This window comes from Pygocentrus nattereri, chromosome 26 (genome assembly GCF_015220715.1).
Source record: "Pygocentrus nattereri isolate fPygNat1 chromosome 26, fPygNat1.pri, whole genome shotgun sequence".
Taxonomy (NCBI): domain Eukaryota; kingdom Metazoa; phylum Chordata; class Actinopteri; order Characiformes; family Serrasalmidae; genus Pygocentrus; species Pygocentrus nattereri.
The window spans coordinates 23,955,430-23,972,670 of record NC_051236.1 but is presented as its reverse complement, the minus strand read 5'-3'; the positions used below and the strand labels follow the sequence as shown (position 1 = coordinate 23,972,670).

The 17,241-nt window shown below is 38.2% G+C and overlaps 1 protein-coding gene across 2 annotated transcripts; it reads right to left on the bottom strand.

The window, feature by feature from the left end:
• Positions 1-3,398: 3,398 nt before the first annotated feature.
• On the bottom strand, positions 3,399-16,398 carry atg4c (autophagy related 4C, cysteine peptidase). Of its 2 annotated transcripts, none has more exons than XM_017721854.2 (11): positions 16,243-16,398; positions 15,198-15,335; positions 14,386-14,469; positions 14,058-14,291; positions 10,601-10,919; positions 9,701-9,771; positions 9,096-9,250; positions 7,847-7,925; positions 7,049-7,125; positions 6,346-6,465; positions 3,399-5,433 (listed from the first exon to the last, which is right to left on the bottom strand). In XM_017721854.2, the coding sequence occupies exons 2-11, from the start codon at positions 15,271-15,273 to the stop codon at positions 5,272-5,274; spliced, it is 1,377 nt and encodes a 458-aa protein (XP_017577343.2). In that variant the 5' UTR covers positions 15,274-15,335; positions 16,243-16,398; the 3' UTR covers positions 3,399-5,271. The 2 variants fall into 2 exon arrangements, with proteins under 2 accessions (XP_017577343.2, XP_017577351.2); XM_017721862.2 differs by having other exon boundaries at positions 16,282-16,333.
• Positions 16,399-17,241: the final 843 nt, after the last annotated feature.

The window sequence follows — 17,241 nt, the reverse complement described above, 5'->3', positions numbered from 1 at the left end:
AGGGATTGAAGGTCACGGCCATTCAATGTTGGTTTCTGCCTTGCTGCTTACTTGCAGAGATTTCTCCAGATTCTCTGAATCTGATGAGATTATGGACTGTAGATGATGAAATCCCTAAATTCCTTGCAATTGCACATTGAGAAACGTTGCTCTTAAACTGTTGGACTATTTGCTCACGCAGTTGTTCACATCCTTGCTTGTGAACGACTGAGCCTTTCAGGGATGCTGCCTTTATACCCAATCATGACACTCACCTGTTTCCAATTAACCTGTTCACCTGTGGAATCTTCCAAACAGGTGTTTTTCGAGCATTCCTCAACTTTCCCAGTCTTTTGTTGCCCCTGTCCCAACTTCTTTGGAACGTGTTGCAGGCATCAAATTCAAAATGAGTGAATAGTTTATCCTTTTGAACATTAATAATAAATATCTTGTCTTTGTAGTGTATTAAATTCAATATAGGTTGAAAAGGATTTGCAAATCATTGTATTCTGTTTTTATTTATGTTTTACCTAACGTCCCAACTTCATTGGAATTGGGATTGTATTTCATAGGTGGCATCCTATCACAGTACCATGCTGGAATTCACTGAGCTCCTGAGAGTGACCCACTCTTTCACAAATGTTTGTAGAAGCAGTCTGCAGGCCTAGGTGCTTGGTTCTATACACCTGTGGCCATAGACGTGATCGGAACACCTTAATTCAATGATTTGGATGAATGACTGAATATTTTTGGAAATATAATCTTAATTTTCCTTTATATGCACAACCAATTCCCGAAATGTCAAAAGTTCCTTCAAGGACTGAAGTATAACAAAAGTAGAGAACCTGACTGAAGACTGTGGCTTAATTAAAAACGCAAGATGAAATGGCCTCTTGAGACTTCACTTACTTTTATCTTTCTGCAGTGGCACTGATCTGTTGTGATTTGTGTCCTGCACAAAACACTATCATTACAATACATTTCTCCCTTATAAAGACTGTCATGGTTTTAGCAGCACTGATATCCAAAGAACACCCTTGTTTAAGTGTACTCAAACTGGACTTCATTTATAGTGGAAAACAATTAAGTACTCTATAATATCAAATATTTCAGTATTTAGTGTGTCCACACTTTGCCTCTATTACAGATTATTCCGTTTTTTTTTTTCACACCTCCAAAGTTCAGTCTTTGAAGCTGATCCAAGCAATCCCAAATACATTCAGTGGGTCTGGACTCTTCTTCTTCCTTTTTGTCTATTTCCTTTTCTCATTAACAGTTTGTTGGCAGCTACACATCTTTTTAGACCCACAGTGTTGAGCTGTTCTACCTGTGGATTTTTCAGATCTGATGCAAGAGTGGAGCTTGATTTTCTCCTCTCTATCAAAGATTAAAGCTTTATGTACTGTTTATATGCCGGTGATGGTTTTGGTGGTCCACCAGGTTTTGCATAATTATTATGAGACCCATTTTATCCAGATTTTTTAACTTTTACTTTCACTTTTCTCATGCATGTGGATTATCTTATGTAATCTCCTCAAAAATATTTCCTGAAAAACAAATAACTGTACATAATAATGGTACATAATGGCCATTTTGCCAGAACATTTGCCAGTAAAAGGGTGGTCTTTGACCTTTGCATAATACTGTATAGAACATATTAATATACCAACAGTTTTTTTTTTCATTGTTTTTTTGGCTCTTCACATCAAAACATGCTTCTGTTATCACAGGATTATGATGTACAAGTCCTGAAAGCATAATGTAGCTACCTGGGAAGCTGGTCAGGTTATATTCCTAAATGTTCATTTATCATTTATTAACCATAAATCACTCTTAAAGAAAAACACTTTTAGTTTGAAGATTTGAGGTGTCTTGGTCAACATGATCAAACCATGAGTGTCTTGATAAGTGGATAATGCAAAGAGCAAAAAAAAAAAAAAAAGAATTCCTCTCAATCAGTCCATTGAGGCTGCATGCCTGCTCCTTTTCTGTAGCCTGCGGCCGAGTCAGATGTCACATCCTATCTCATCAAAACGCGAACCGGGAAAAAATAAAAGAGGGAAACTTTATTCTGTACAGATTGTCAGCAGAACGATGTCTCTCATAGAATTCCTGCTTCTTTCATGTGTGGAATTTGCTAGGCGGCACAGATTAGATTTTTCAGGAATTTGCAGGAATCAATGCCTCTATTGGCAGCTGTGTTAAAACAGAGTGCTGAGGCTTGGTGTTGTGCTGCAGCCGCTGCTGGGATACAGCATTTACCCCCCAGAGAGCATGACTCATTAATCAAATATTCATACAGGCAGAATCGTAAATACAGACAGAACACAAAGTCCCCTCAAAGCCCCGAAGCCCCGGAGTACAAACGCCCTTTCATGTAACACTCACAGAATGGTCGGCATCTTGCTGCATTCTTCTGCCCTAATGCTCCTTTCCTCTCTCCTCTGTGTGGCGTTTCCTAAAAACAGCCCAGAATGAATTTACTGATCATAGACACAAGTGCTGCAAAACACTGCGAATTGATGGCCTCATTGTACTCGGCTGCTGCCGTCTTCATGGCATGCAGCGGTATAAACAGACAACTGATTCTTCTGCGTTGGCCTTCAGAAGGGCAGCCTATTCCCCAAAACAGGGCCGATAATCAGAGGCCGTGCCCTTTTTAATACAAGAATTTGTATTTAACCTGGAAATAGCACAAGCATTGCTCTGATGGAACAGAAACGGGAGAATTAACCATGGCAACATTGAGTCCAACACAAGGAAATTTTCTTTTCCTCTGAAGAGTGTACAATCACCAGTTGTGTGTCTCCTTTTAGTTCCTACCACTCCTTGGCCCAGTTGGGTGTGGGAGGGGATTCACAAGTGCAATTACTTTTCATCTGGAGTTTTGCACAACTATTAGGAAAGACGGTGAAATTCAAACAAGAACACAAAGGAGTTGAAGGGGAACTTTTGATGAAATGGTTAAGATGTGAACAAAATCAGTTGTTTGATGTGAAATCCTCAGTTCTAGATGATGGTTATGATTATTGTTTTAAGAAGGTTTTGGACCAAAACTAATTTCTTAAAAACGTTAAATGGTAGATGGGTTCATGGAGGAGTGTGAGGCAAAATAGTTCTCGATGAAACCTTTTACCACTTTCAACAACATATAAAAACTCAGACACCTGCAGGTTCATTTGTGGTTTTGGATAGTAAATAAAATCACTCTAACTGTGTCGTAGATCTTGTGAACCCTGGTTCCTGTCACCACCACTGGGGGAAAAAAACAAAAAATAAATCGGTAAGCTTCAGTACTATGAAGCATTTAACATCAAGCCACTCTGAGACAGTTTACATCTTAACGACTGAATTTGCAGACATTTCTGAAAAAGGTCTCAAGTCTGATTTTAAAATAAAAACCATGAAAATGCATAGAATCTATTCAAAGTCTTTAATTTATTTTATTTTACATAATTGTGGAGCCCAACATTTTAAAAACAAAACATTAATGACCACTGTGAAAATTGATTTTGGCAAAACAAGCATGTGTTTTTATCTACTAGTAGTCTGCAAAGTCTTTAGCCCTCGTTAAAAATGACAGAACTTATCTCCTCACAGAAAACAGCAGGTAACAAATGAGTGATATGAACGAGAACTAGTGTTACAGCTGTATGTAGCATCAAGTACTTTGGTTTACACCAATGGGTAAAACGACCGTTTAGAAAAACTGCTATACATAAAACCCTTCACAACGAGAAGACACATCTTAAGAATTTATAGGCAGAACACGTTCTTGAAATGTTGTGAGCCAAAAGTTCCTTCAAGGACTGAAGTACAACAAAAGGAGAGAACCTGACAGAAGACTGTGGCTTAATTAAAAACGCCTATAGGCAAGACGAAATGGCTCGGGAGGCTTCACTTACTTTTATCAATCTTTCTGCAGTGGCGCTGATCTGTTGTGATTTGTGTCCTCATCATAACAATAAATCTCTCTCTTGTGAAGTCTGTCATGGTTTTAGCAGCACTGATATCCATTAAAAACTCTTCTTTAAGTGTACTCAAACTGGACTTCATTTAAAGCAGAAAACAATCATTTAACAACATGCATATTCTGCTTTAATACTCTTATACTCACGTCCCATTCCACTGTGTGTGCGTCTGTGTAAAAGTGCTACGTTTTCAGTGTGTCTTTACAGTACATTTTGGAAGCACACAGAGCTTGTAAGCTTTTGTATTAGCATTACATCCTGCATGTTTCCAGGAGGCACTATTGCAGGATTTCACAGGCTGGGTAGAATTTACAAGCCTACGGTTGTATGCCAAAGTTGTACATGTGGTCAAACTGCATGCATTGTTGATTTTCTAAGTGAGAATATGACATCCTCTACAGGGAACTTATGCCAAAATATGGCACTTTTCTGCATAGTTTCTACTTATTTGCTAAGTCTAACATACAGTAAAATACAGCATTACTAAATGTGCCATAACTTTTGCACAGGCTATATTTTATGTTATATTCCCCCCAAATTGTTAAATTCAGCAAATAAACAACAAACGTACAGATGCATTCTCTGTAAAGGAGGTGTACCTATTTTCACTTTCATAAGAATCAACAAAACATAATCTGGCCCTGGGCACTTAAACGTTTGCATATGACTGCATAAGTACACCCTTCTTTCTACTTCTCTACAACTAAAGCACACAGTGCTATAGTCTGGAAGTCCACACAATGACGAGCTGACTACTGACAGCCAAACTGGAGTGTCGTGCATCCCTTCCAGAAAAAAAATGAATTGTTGTTTTTTTTTAAGACCTGTGACCGAAGGAATGAATATTAAGTACCAACTATTATAACACTAGTTACATTGCTCAGAAAACAAAAAAAAATCTAATTTCATAGTTAGTACTGAATGTATGTTACACATTAGCATTAATTGGCATCATTATAATACCCTGAAAAAGTTCCCTCTCTGATCAGATAGGAAATGTGTGTTAAGTTTAAGCATCTGTTTACAGTGTTAGGTTGAAATCAGGGCTCGTGTTCACAGTCTTGGAGTGCTGTTTATGGATGGTGATAGTTCCTTGTTCTTAGACTCTAATCAGAAAAGGCAAGAAAAAATATAAACCCGGAACATGACATTACTTAGGGTACAGGCCCAACATACACAGTGCGTCCCGTAATATAATTCTTTACACCTGATATGACAATCATTTAAATCATGGCATCGGAAAGAAACACCATGTCCAAAACAGCATTCCTACTCTGTAAATACAGGCCATAGGTGAGGGCTCCAAGCTTCTGGCCCTAACTCACAGCAGCACAAAGTCCCCTGCAGTAGCTCCAGCTTTTCGTTTTTCTCTGATGAAGGGCCACTCTTTCTTCTCCGCAGGGACTGATAGTTCATAATCTCGCCCGTGTCCTTTCATAAAGGTAAATGCTGGGTACTTCTCCTTCAACGAAGGCTGCAGCACCTTATCCAACATAAACACAGAGAAGAAAATACATAAACACTTTGTGAAAAAAAAAAAAAATTAAGATACCGATTTCACCATTTTTCTTTTCAAATGCAGACAGCGAGGCAGAGGTGATGAAGTCTAAACTCCTGGTAAAGAAGGTCCATGCCTTGACTTGAGCATGTTATTTTATACAGCTAAATGCTGCCACCTGCTGGCAGCTTCTAAACCCATTGCAGTGGTCTGACTAGGCTGGACCATTCCCAGATTCACCTACACAGCAGGTTTAGGATATAGTCATGGAGGCTAACATTGCTAACAAGTACTAAAAAAAAGCAATAGTCACCCAAACCTTGTTCAGTAAATATATTCACAAAACGTCTCTCAACTCACTAAAACCTCATTCAGCTCTTCATTAAGGTCACACAGACTTCTCAATGGGATTAGTCTTGAATTTTAACCCAAAATATATACTTATAAATAGAAACAGAAATCTCAAATGTAATGTAGCATCCATGTGCCTGTAGGATCCATGTTCCAAGTGGAGTAGGAAGTCGGCACAACGCAGACACTATGTTTAAAGTGTCTAACTGCAGCAATCAGGTACACAGAGAGGCGCCGTTTACTTCACTCACCGGTTATTTTATACTATGTCCTAAACCAATTCAGCAAGAGGTGATTATTTTGTGGATATATTTATGCAAAACATTTAGATATTTGGGTATTGGACTATTGATTTGTGTTTTTAGCAAACATTTGTCTTGTAGCTTCAGTACTAACCTAAAGAGGTAAAGACTGGACACCAAATATGTCTTGGCTGATTGATTCATTCTAGGTTGAGTGGAAAATTCTGTAAATGAGATTTTTCACCGAACCATTTCACAAGCTCTTCTTTCTAGAAATTGTACACAAATGCTCATTTCCACCCACCTTTGAAAGTTCATTGCAGATTCTTTCATAATCTTGAACACTTTTTGAGTAGAATCCAATAGTGCAGCTGGGGTCCATTTTAACAAAAGGCATCTTCTTTGGTGACGGGCAATGATATGACTACAAACAACACAGTGAGCAAATGTATTAGAATTACTACTTTCTGAATTCAATGCTGATGTATAGAGGAATAGCATCTAACAGAGGTTTTCGTGTAGTAATTGCTACAAGTTTCTTAGAATAGAAATTTTACATGACCATGTGAAGCAGACAAAGCAAATAAAAGCTTCAACTTGGCTAACCCGAATGTATCTTCACAAACTTTCTTTTTTCAAACAAAAGTTACATTCTAGCTATTAGTTACTGTGACAGACAGGCCAAAGGAATGGATCCATATTTCTGTCCGTCATACTACCACATACCAAAGTGTAAAAATAAGTTATGATGCTGAAATAAAAAAGAAGACTATGATATACTACTACTGTATGCTAGAGCTGATATATATAACAGTACATATTTTAGACTGTGCTTCCCTTTTTGTAGGAGATACGTCTTAGATGTCAGACAGAGGGGTAAATCGACTCTCTTGTGTTCAGTAATTGAGTGCAGAGGGCTGCTTTAAGATTCATACCCTTAAGTACTAACAGAAACTATTAAATTCACATCACTAGGCAGCGGTCAGCTTTTTGTAATTCCACATTACCTGCAGAAGAAAATCGCTTGTGCTGACATCCACAAAAGACTGACAGTAATGAGGGTCCATGTAAATCAAGCTGTCATCTGCAAGGACAAAACAAAAGACAAGTTATTCAAAAAAACACCCCGATTATTATAATGCATATCCTTCCTCAATTTCTATGCAGAGCAGTTCAAAGTCATCCACAGAGTCTGTTAGGTTCCTAACAATTGTGAGCTCAAGTATGCAGGATTTTTTTTTTTTTTTTTGCTTAGTCCTTTCCCGAACTGGAATGGATTAAACCCTGCATAATCAAATCTGGTTGTACAAGCACATTCTTTACACCGCAAAGGGGACTGTCATTTAATTTTGGTGCAGGAAAATTACTTTTACAAACATGCAATTATATTCCATCATTTGCATATGATAAATGCAAGCAGCAAGTCGGACCTGGCAGGGAGAATGTATTGCTTGTCGTTTAGACATCATCGCCAGCTGTATTTCAAATTGCTAAAATGTAAATGGGTAAATATTGACTACCAGCATGTACAACTGAAGGTTCCTACTGGCTGCTGAAGGTGATGGAGAGTGGGCTGCTTTGTGTAGCATGGACATTTATGCATGCTACTTATGGAAATCTATTATAACTCCTACCTGGGATGCTCATACGTGATGAATGGGGCACCGTTTTGATGGGTCAGAGAAAATAAAATAAGCACGGTTTCACTGATGGGGCTTGTGTCTCCGCAGAATGCATTAACTTACTTGTTCTCTTTTTGAACCCTTGAAAAATTATGCGAAATGAGCTCAGAGCAAGAGACTCACCTTGAAATCCAACAAAGTAGTAGGCCTGTTTTGGTTTCCCTCCGATGATGCCGATACAGTACTCCAGACTTAAAATGCCCTGGGGAGAGTAAATTATTCTGAAATGTAATAAACTTAATTGAGCGTCAAAAGTAAAAGGACACTGTTGTATAAGGACTTAGGTATTGAGGTCTACACTGTTTTACTTACAAATATTGACGTGACTTCTGTTATTTAATGAAATTGTTATAATAATACTATATAACATTGTTTTTCTCATATGATTATAAATGAATACTTATCATTTCTTGTAGTATTGTTTAATCACCTGTCTCTTAAGCTCTTTGAGCTGCTACCCGCATTAAAGTTCTATTTAAATAAAATTATTATTATTATTATTATTATCATGTTGTTATATACAACATGATGTAATATATACATACAGTACTTTGCAAAAACCAAACTTCATTTAATTCATTTAACAGTCAGTATAAAACAAACAAAAATGGTTCATTAATAGAAAATTACACAGTTGTCTTAACAATTAAACATTGTATTTTTTACTATTATTTTATTTTTTAGTATTTAGCGTCTCCAAGCTTTGCCATTATTACAGCTTCCATTCTTTTCAGGGCACTTGCTTTCGTTTTTCAAAGAAATCCGTACCTCGAAAGTTCAGTCTTGGAAATCCCATAGACATTCAATGATGAGGTCTGGGCTCTGAGGTGGCCAGTTCATTGTTGTGAGAACACCAGCAGCTTCTTTGTTTGAAAGCAAACTATCTATTTTTTGTCTATAACTTTTTCTCAGTAACAACTTTTTTACAGCTACATGTTCTTTTGGCCATTGTCATAGTCTTAGCCATAGTCTGTCTGTCCTTTCACAGTAGAAGAATGGACAGAAACACCTGTGATTATCTGTCGTCTGATGATGACAGATTTGGTGATATACAAGTTCCCATTTTCTCTGCATCTTTTAATATTATTTGAACTCCTTTCCCCCTCCTTATGCAAGCGGATTATTTAATCTCTTATCTCCTTAGGAATATTCCCTGGAAATAAGTAACTGTGCTTAAGGGTGTGTTGACTGGAAATCAAATGAATTAAGGGACGTCTCTGCCTTTTGCACAGTACTGAATATATACTTAAATGACGGCAGTTGTGTCTTTATTTTTCTCTTTTACAGAATTCTAGCAGACCTTTACATTGTGCTGAAAGTTCATGATGAATAGAAATGACCCCAGTGACTGTTTGTAGTTAACTAGCCTCACCTTGACAAAGTTGAAGTAGTCAGGGTTAATCTTCTCTCCACCCAGTCTGACAGGGATGAGGATGATGACGGCCCTGCTGTCAGCAACATGCCCCTCAGGGCCCCCACATGCGTCTGCCCGAGCTGAGTGGCTCTCAATAACATCAGCACTGTACACTACAGTTAATCAATAACACAGAGGTCACAGTAAGGTCATTTGCCTGTCTCTCACAGTTATTTAGTGCAGGCATAGAGGAATGTCTGATTGCATTTTTTCAGTCTTCCTTGCATTTAGAATAGCCAAAGAAGTGAATGGACACTCCCACACAGCTTAACCAATACCAGTACTAAACTTACAATAAGAAAATGAATGTACTGCTTATTTGGTTCCATACACACCACTTATATTTAGTTCATGAGCTAAGAATGAACACAAACTGAATTTTTCTGAGAAATGTACTGAAGCATAGTGAAGACAGTGGACTGTGCATTACAGTTTAAAGCTTCATAGCAGACAGTCTGTCAGCAAAAGCCTGACCAGTTGAGAGGAGGTGAAACTCTTGCTGTGTTGCTTGCTGTATGTATATATTATGCTAAACAACAAGACCTCACAGTCACTTTCCATACCTGTGCAGTCCTGTGCCACATAAACATTTATGCCTTTGAGTCCTGGGTCTGTTGCCGCCTCCACAGCTTTTCTAAACTCCCCATTATTAGGAAACAGAAAGGTTAATAAACAGAGGGTTAATAATTTAAATTTCACCCTCAGTATTTACTCTGTTGAAAACCCTTAACATGTCACATTGTGTACACCTGTGGCATAGTTAATACATGCTTAATTAACCCTCTAGACCCCAGGAGAATATAAACACTCTTCTGAAATTCCTAGGAATGTTCTTTGCTAAAGGCTTACTAGCCACTGATTTTAAGAAAACGTTTTAATAAAATCAGCACAAAATGACAATTAGAAGTTTATTTTCATTTAAGCGGAGTTCTACCTCCTTTTAAATGAAAACATAATCAAAAAAAGGACTGATGGGAAAAGGGGTAGTGAAATCGCAATATTGCGTAATAACATACTACCAAATATCAGCATTTCCTAACAATAAGTCTAGGTTATTAATAAATAAAAATGTCATACTCATACAGATAAATGCTGCACATAGATCAGTTCTTAGCTTGAAAATGCTAAAATGATAACCAAATACAAGTTCATTTCATGCTTATTTTGACAGCATGAAGAAGCTGAGCAATCATAAGAGGACATTTATAAATAAAAAAGCGTCGTACAAAAAAAAACTGTAATGTTTTGATAAAAAAGTGCATATGGTCACAGAATTCATCTCAGTAAATTACGGCCCTCTGTGAACAGAGGCCGGCTCTAAATGGTTAAGCAGCATTTCAAAGTAAAAAAATAATATAATACAACACATTCTACATTTCAATTACTGTTTCACCAGTGACTGTTAATACTGTACTGCAGCAGGGTAGTAGAATTTAGCACAGACATGAACTAAACATACCAACCTGAGTATGTGTGCCACCACTGCAGGACCGTACCAATCCCCCACTCTTTTTCCTGAGGCCATGCCCAGATGAACCAGCCTGTGGACTCCCAGCTGAGCAGAGGGAGTGTCTCCAAACCAGGAAACAATGGTGCGGTGGTACACCTCTTTCAGGTGGGAATCAGCCTCTTCTGCACCACCCTGGCAGAGGGCCTCCGGAAGTCTTGGTCTGTCTCCCTGGAATGAAGCTTCTAATGAGGCTACCAGCCTTCGTGCTGCACTGCTTGTCCGTGTCTCTGTGTCCAGAGCCTCCAAGGTCAGTGCCTCAGGCCATGTCCAGTCTAAGAACACAAGGAGTGAAAGCCAACACAAGTAGATAGTCACTAATAGCTTAGTGTTAGCTTAGTACTGGTCCTCATATCTGCTGTGGACACCTAGCAGCATGGCACAGCACTATTCTGATCAAAATACATCATCTGTTCTACAAAGTGCACTACATGTCAAAAAATAACCAGACACACAGCTTGTGTCATCTCCACAGAAAAGCACTTCTAATAGAATTAGGACATTCTGGAGCAGCTGCATGTGAGCCTAAGATCATGACCAATCACTAGCCAGAGGCATAAACAAAGCTCCCCAACACTGGGCTGTGGAACAGTGGAACTGCATTCTCTGGAGTGATGGAGAATCACGGAATACCTTTGGGATGACTTGAAGTGCACAACATCAGTACCTACCTCATTAAGGCTCTTGTGGCTGAATGCAATCAAATCCTCATAGCAGTATTAATACATTGGATGAGCAGAGGTCTACAAACCTTTGGATGTAACTTTGAACATATTTTAAATAACACTGGATTCTATGCCTTCTCGGGCCTTGAGATATACATATTCAGATTCATCCCTTTTCGGCTCATTTGACACCTATTTTCCATCTTACCACATTTTTTACTGTTTATTTGATTTCCTCTTTATTTATGTTACATCTCATATTTGTGGACTCACCAAGATATATTCTTAACATACTAGGTGAAATAAGAAGAAAAGTGGCATAATATGCAAGACAATCGAGGAACCTGAACCTTATGAAACATGACACGCAGATTCATGCAAAAAGTGTTTCTTCTGGGTAACTTAAATTAGTACTGTAAAACTCTCAAAGAAAAATTACGCAAAAAACAGAGATCTGGACATTTTAGCTTCCCTTGATCAGAACCTTTTTCACTGTGTACATTTATTAGCCAATCTTTGCTTAGTTAATTAGCCAATTAAAATAGCCTGAAATTGTCCATATGGTACTGATGAGCAATAGAAATGCCTTTCAGAAGTCCTCAAATAAAGTTGCTTTAAATCACACTGAGCTATTTTACAGACACATTTAAGTTTGACTTTTAATGAGAAGGGCTAACACTTAAGGAACAGTCCAATTACAAGATTCAGTGTGGCCAGTATTTCACTTTTACAGCATTTTACCCGTACAAACATGGTGGGAACCTAAAGTGGCAGTGGTAGGAGTGGCGAGGGTCATAAAGGGTGCTGGACTAGGCTCTGAAGCATTAAGGTAATGACCTTGCTAAGTGTCAGATCATGTAATTGATCAATAAATATCATTTACTGGCCATCAGTTACTTTCTAGAGATTTTTGTAATGACATATTTCAGACCAGCCATTGTCTCCAACTGACGCTTAAACGTTGTTTTCCAAATGGAGGTGATAAATTGAAATTTGAGATCACCTGTTCTATTAACCTGTTTTATTAAAAGGTAGCTATCTTCACCACAGGAGACCCCACTTATCATTTGAAACTTAATCTCAATTTCAGCCCACTTGGATTCCACAAGAACGTCTGGATCCAGTATCATTTCACCTGGGATTGAAGACTGCATTTTTGCATGAATGATGAACAAAGACTCAGCAAAACAAAAAAAAATATTGACTTGAATTTGAAACATGCTCAACCAATCTGGAAAAATGGAAGAGGTAAGTCAGATTCATTGGAGCACTGTGTCTGGACAGAATGAGACTAGATTTACCGAGATATTTTTGAACCTGGGATTTTCTAATAAGCCAGTTATCAGCTAAAATTAGCAAAAATATTATATTACAGCAATCAGTGTGGAATGACATAGGTTTCAATGTCTAGAGACAATAAACCTTACATTCACAGCCTTCAAACAGTAAGTTCACTTACATCTGTATTGTACATTAGCAACAAAGCCAATTAATCAGGTTTTATCCAGTTTTACTTTGAAGTATTCCTACAGCAATCAGGCTAATTACTTCATACAAAAAGAGAAATTTATTTTGAATTGATCTGACAGTTAAGCAGCTAAACAACCTCTCAGTCAATTTAAGATGCATACAAACACAATCGAAGGCAGTCAAGGTGAGAGCAGAGTACACTGAATTGAATAGATTAGATTAGAATAGATTGAATGAATAGATTAGACATTTTCTGCATATTTGGATTCACAGATATCCGGGCTTAATTAAAAAAAATGCTGACAGATAAAGGTGACCTACTAGAGTGATAACATATATAAAATAAACAGATATTCAATTTACTTTTGTAGAAGAAAACAAAATTACACACACACACACACACACACACACACACACACACATATATATATATATATATATATATATATATATATATACACACACAAATTAATTACAATTTATTTCTTTGTTTACGTATGTTACACTTCAATGTTTCTGCTCATCACACTATGTTTACTGTTAAACAAACATAACCCAAGTAAACACAAAATGCTGTTTGCTGATGATTACATTTATTGAAAACAAAAAATGTAGTTTAGCCCTGTCTGGCCCTATGTGAACAAGTGAATGTCCTTTTAGCTACTAAATCAGCCAGTTAACCAAATTCAATTGACTACTGGATTCAGTTTCACTAGCCACACCCAGGCATGTTGAATTAAACCTATTTAATGGAACTTATCTGTCAATGTGAAGCAGGCTAGAAAATCTCAGAAAAGCAGCACATGATGTCACGTTCTAAAGTGATTCAAACACAGACGCAAAACAAACTCACTGAAATCTACCAGTCTGGAAAGGGTTACAAAGCCATTACCAAGCTTCTGGGACTCCAGCAAGCCACAATGAGAGCCATTATCCTCGAAAGGCAAGTTGGAACCGTGGTGAACCTTCCCAGGAGTGGCCGGCCCACCAAAATTTTATTAAGAGTGCAGTGACAACTCATCCAGGAGGTCACAAAACTTGAAACCAGACGAACATCTGAAGAACTGCAGGCCTCTCTTACTTCAGTTAAGGTCAATGCACATGATTCCAATAAGAATGAGCCTTTTACATCGCTGTTTTGTGTTGAGGAATTTTTGCCCCCTCTTCTTTGCAGAATGATTTTAATTCAGCTACTTTGGAGGGTTTTAATGCATAAACTGCAGGTGAGCAGCAACGTTCCGCGCCACCACAGCATTAATACGAACACTCAAAACTCACCTCTACCCAAGAAATGTAGCACGAGTGCCTGGGCCAGCATCATTTGACCTGCCCTGAGGGTACAGCCCCATCCACAGTCCGAAGTGACAACAGAGTCTGGGAGGGTGGCAAATTCTTCCCGATAAGTAAGCCATACACGGGAAGCAAAGTCCCTCCGAAAGTCATCAACGTTGCCCATGACAACATTGTTATCAAACTCATCAGCTGTACAGCTTTCTGTAGGGCTTTCTTCATCTGTGAACACAAGCAGCAATCCACAGCATTTAAACATTTTAGAATATGGTAAAGAATAGTGTTTGCTTATTTGTATGTGTGGTGTTTCTTTTACCCTCTGCCTTGAAGTGATAACATTTCCCCAGCAGGAAAACTGGAGAATTGCGACTAAAGGAAGTCTTTGTTTTCAGAACCCAACCTATAAAAGAAAACAATTACATTTTATTTTACATTATATAACGGTGACCACTTTGTCTTATTACAGGAGACATTCTGATGAATTCTTCACCTAGCGGTTATTACCTAATGCAAACCATTAGTTCAAAGCAGCGCTGCCCAAACTTTCTGTCTTGGGGGCCCAAAGTATAATGTTTGCGGGGTCCAGAAGAACACAGTTACTAGCTAGCATGTCAGTGTGTCAGTGTTACATTTTTGCATATCAGTATAGAAGAAAATATTTGGAGCATGTATGCTTTTATGAGGATGATGAATGTTGCACTCTTTAAATTCAGCTCTTTGAAGATATTCCTCACTTCAGGGGAGGGCCCTGTGACACTGCCTGTTAGGGACACTGTCCATATCTATCATTAACTTATAACTGGAAGCCATGTGTTGTCACATCCGCCTTGCGCTTTGTGATAACTGTGTTGTGTTAAACGTCATGTTTTTTTGTTTTTTAACATTAGACCATAGGTTTTGTTATGAAAAGGTATCTGGAAAAAATCAAGTCTAAAAAGAAAAATAGGAAGTTACATATAAAATTGTTCTCTCATCGGGTAACATGTCAAACTTGAAAGGTTTGCTACTATGCATGACTGCTATGGCTGTCGCTCTTCCTAGACAAAAGCTAGTCTACTAACCTTAGAAAACATCTTAAGATAATTTGGTCCACCTGAAAATTTAAGAGCCAGTGCCTCTAGAACTTACTGTACTTCACACTGTGCCATGCTGACATGAACCTGGACTTTAGCTTCTCCACCTCGTCGGTCCCTTTAGTCTCCATTTCATCAGCCAAGGAGGAGTAGAACCCATCACAGCTTGCACACAGGGAAAAGGCCTGGAATGCTATTAAAACAACAACAAAACAGGTCACACTACAAAAAATGATGATACCTGACAAATTGCTGACTAAACGTTAAATAATGAAGCTTTCCATCCACGTACAGAACAGACTATAGAACAGTGTTTCTCCCACTTCCCTGCACATTTTAGTGTTTTAGGAGCTGATTAGTTGGATCAGGTGTGCTGGGAGCATAGAAAACACTAAAAAGTGCAGAGCAGTGGGCCTCCACGACCAGAGTGCTGAAACACTGGTGCAGGCCATTTTAGTAAGGTTATATTTAGTTTTGAGATTGGCGTGTTAGTACGGTATGACATCTTTCAGTAGTAGCACTTGCGTGGTGTTTGATGTCACTCCTTCTGATTGACAGATGTAGGTAAACGTCTCACGTTACATAAATACAGAGATCTGACCACGCAAAACTATGTCCCATGTCCACTAAGCTCTGGTCACGGAAGACAGGGTTCCACTAAATATCCCCTAATGATAATCAGCTAGATATAATTATAATGAATAGTATTATAATATAATTAGCTATAATACTAAAAACATGCGATGCTACGCGATAACGCTAACTGACCCAAACTTGTGGTGGAAACTGTTTCCGCATAACCCGTTGCAACACTTCGTAATCTCCGAATGCATTTTAAGGAGGTTACTACACAGCAGCGACCTGCTGTTTTTAGGATGATACTGATTAAATCTCTCAGACAAACGAAGTTAGGTAGCGTTAGCTAGCTAGCTGAGAGACGTTAGCTAGCCGAAGCCTCTGAGTTGTCAGTCCTAGGCGCCGTTATGCTAGTGGCTAACTGAATTTACAGACGGCGGAGTAAAAGAAGCGCGACCGCACAGTGGAGATCATGAAAGACTCTATGTTATGAAATGTACAGACGATGTAAAAAGCGACTGTACCTGCTCAGAGTATGTGCAACATTTAACTTCAGAACTCACTTCGCCTGCAGGTCACTTTTGTTTACATTTTGAGGAAGTAGCTGCCAGTTTAGCGGTTCTCGCGAGGTTTCACGGCACGCTGTGTGTGTGTGTGTGTGTGTGTGTGTGTGTGTGTGTGTGTGTGTGTGTGTTACGCCCACATACTGACATATTCCCCTCATCGTTATCCTCTGATCATCCGCTGCAGCGGGTCGGGTCTCTGTTGTGTTCTGCACAGATGTTCTGATAAGCTAGCTCGTCCCAGCTCGCCCGTGTGTGGACGATATAACCAACCTCACACACCAACCATTCTAAAGAAGACGTTTCTCCTTAAAACCCACTTACGCACTTTTCACGAAGATTCTGACATCCACCAATGTTTAGTTTGAGGTTTGTTCTTGGGTAAGACCAGAATCTGCACAAAGCTGTGAACAAGTCTGCGCTTTAAGAACACATCAGTGCTCTTTTGCACTGGGTGGATTGAGCTATTCTGGGCCATCATACACAGTGTAGATTAAATACTGTACTTTTTAAGAAGGTTTTTTCACATTTGAAAGTTTTCTTACGGGTAAACTGTCATTAAATTTTCAATAATACGCTGTTATTATTCATATATAGTCATTTATAGATTTTTTTTGCCAAAATATAAAATACTTAATGTTAATATGAATCATTCTAGATGTTAATTTTACTATTTTAATGTCTGTCTTGAAGGAATCATCTATAGCTCTGTTTATCATTTTGGATAATCAAATGAAAATGTTGTCAAAATAGTAACACTAGAATCACTTGTTTTACATTTTTATTGAAAACTGCGATGAATATTTAAATTGTGATTATATTATTATTATTATTAGATTATAAACTGTTAACTGTTATAACTGTATAACTGTTGACAAACAAACGCACACACACACACACACTATATATATATATATATATATATATATATATATATATATATAGTGTTTTGGTGCAGTA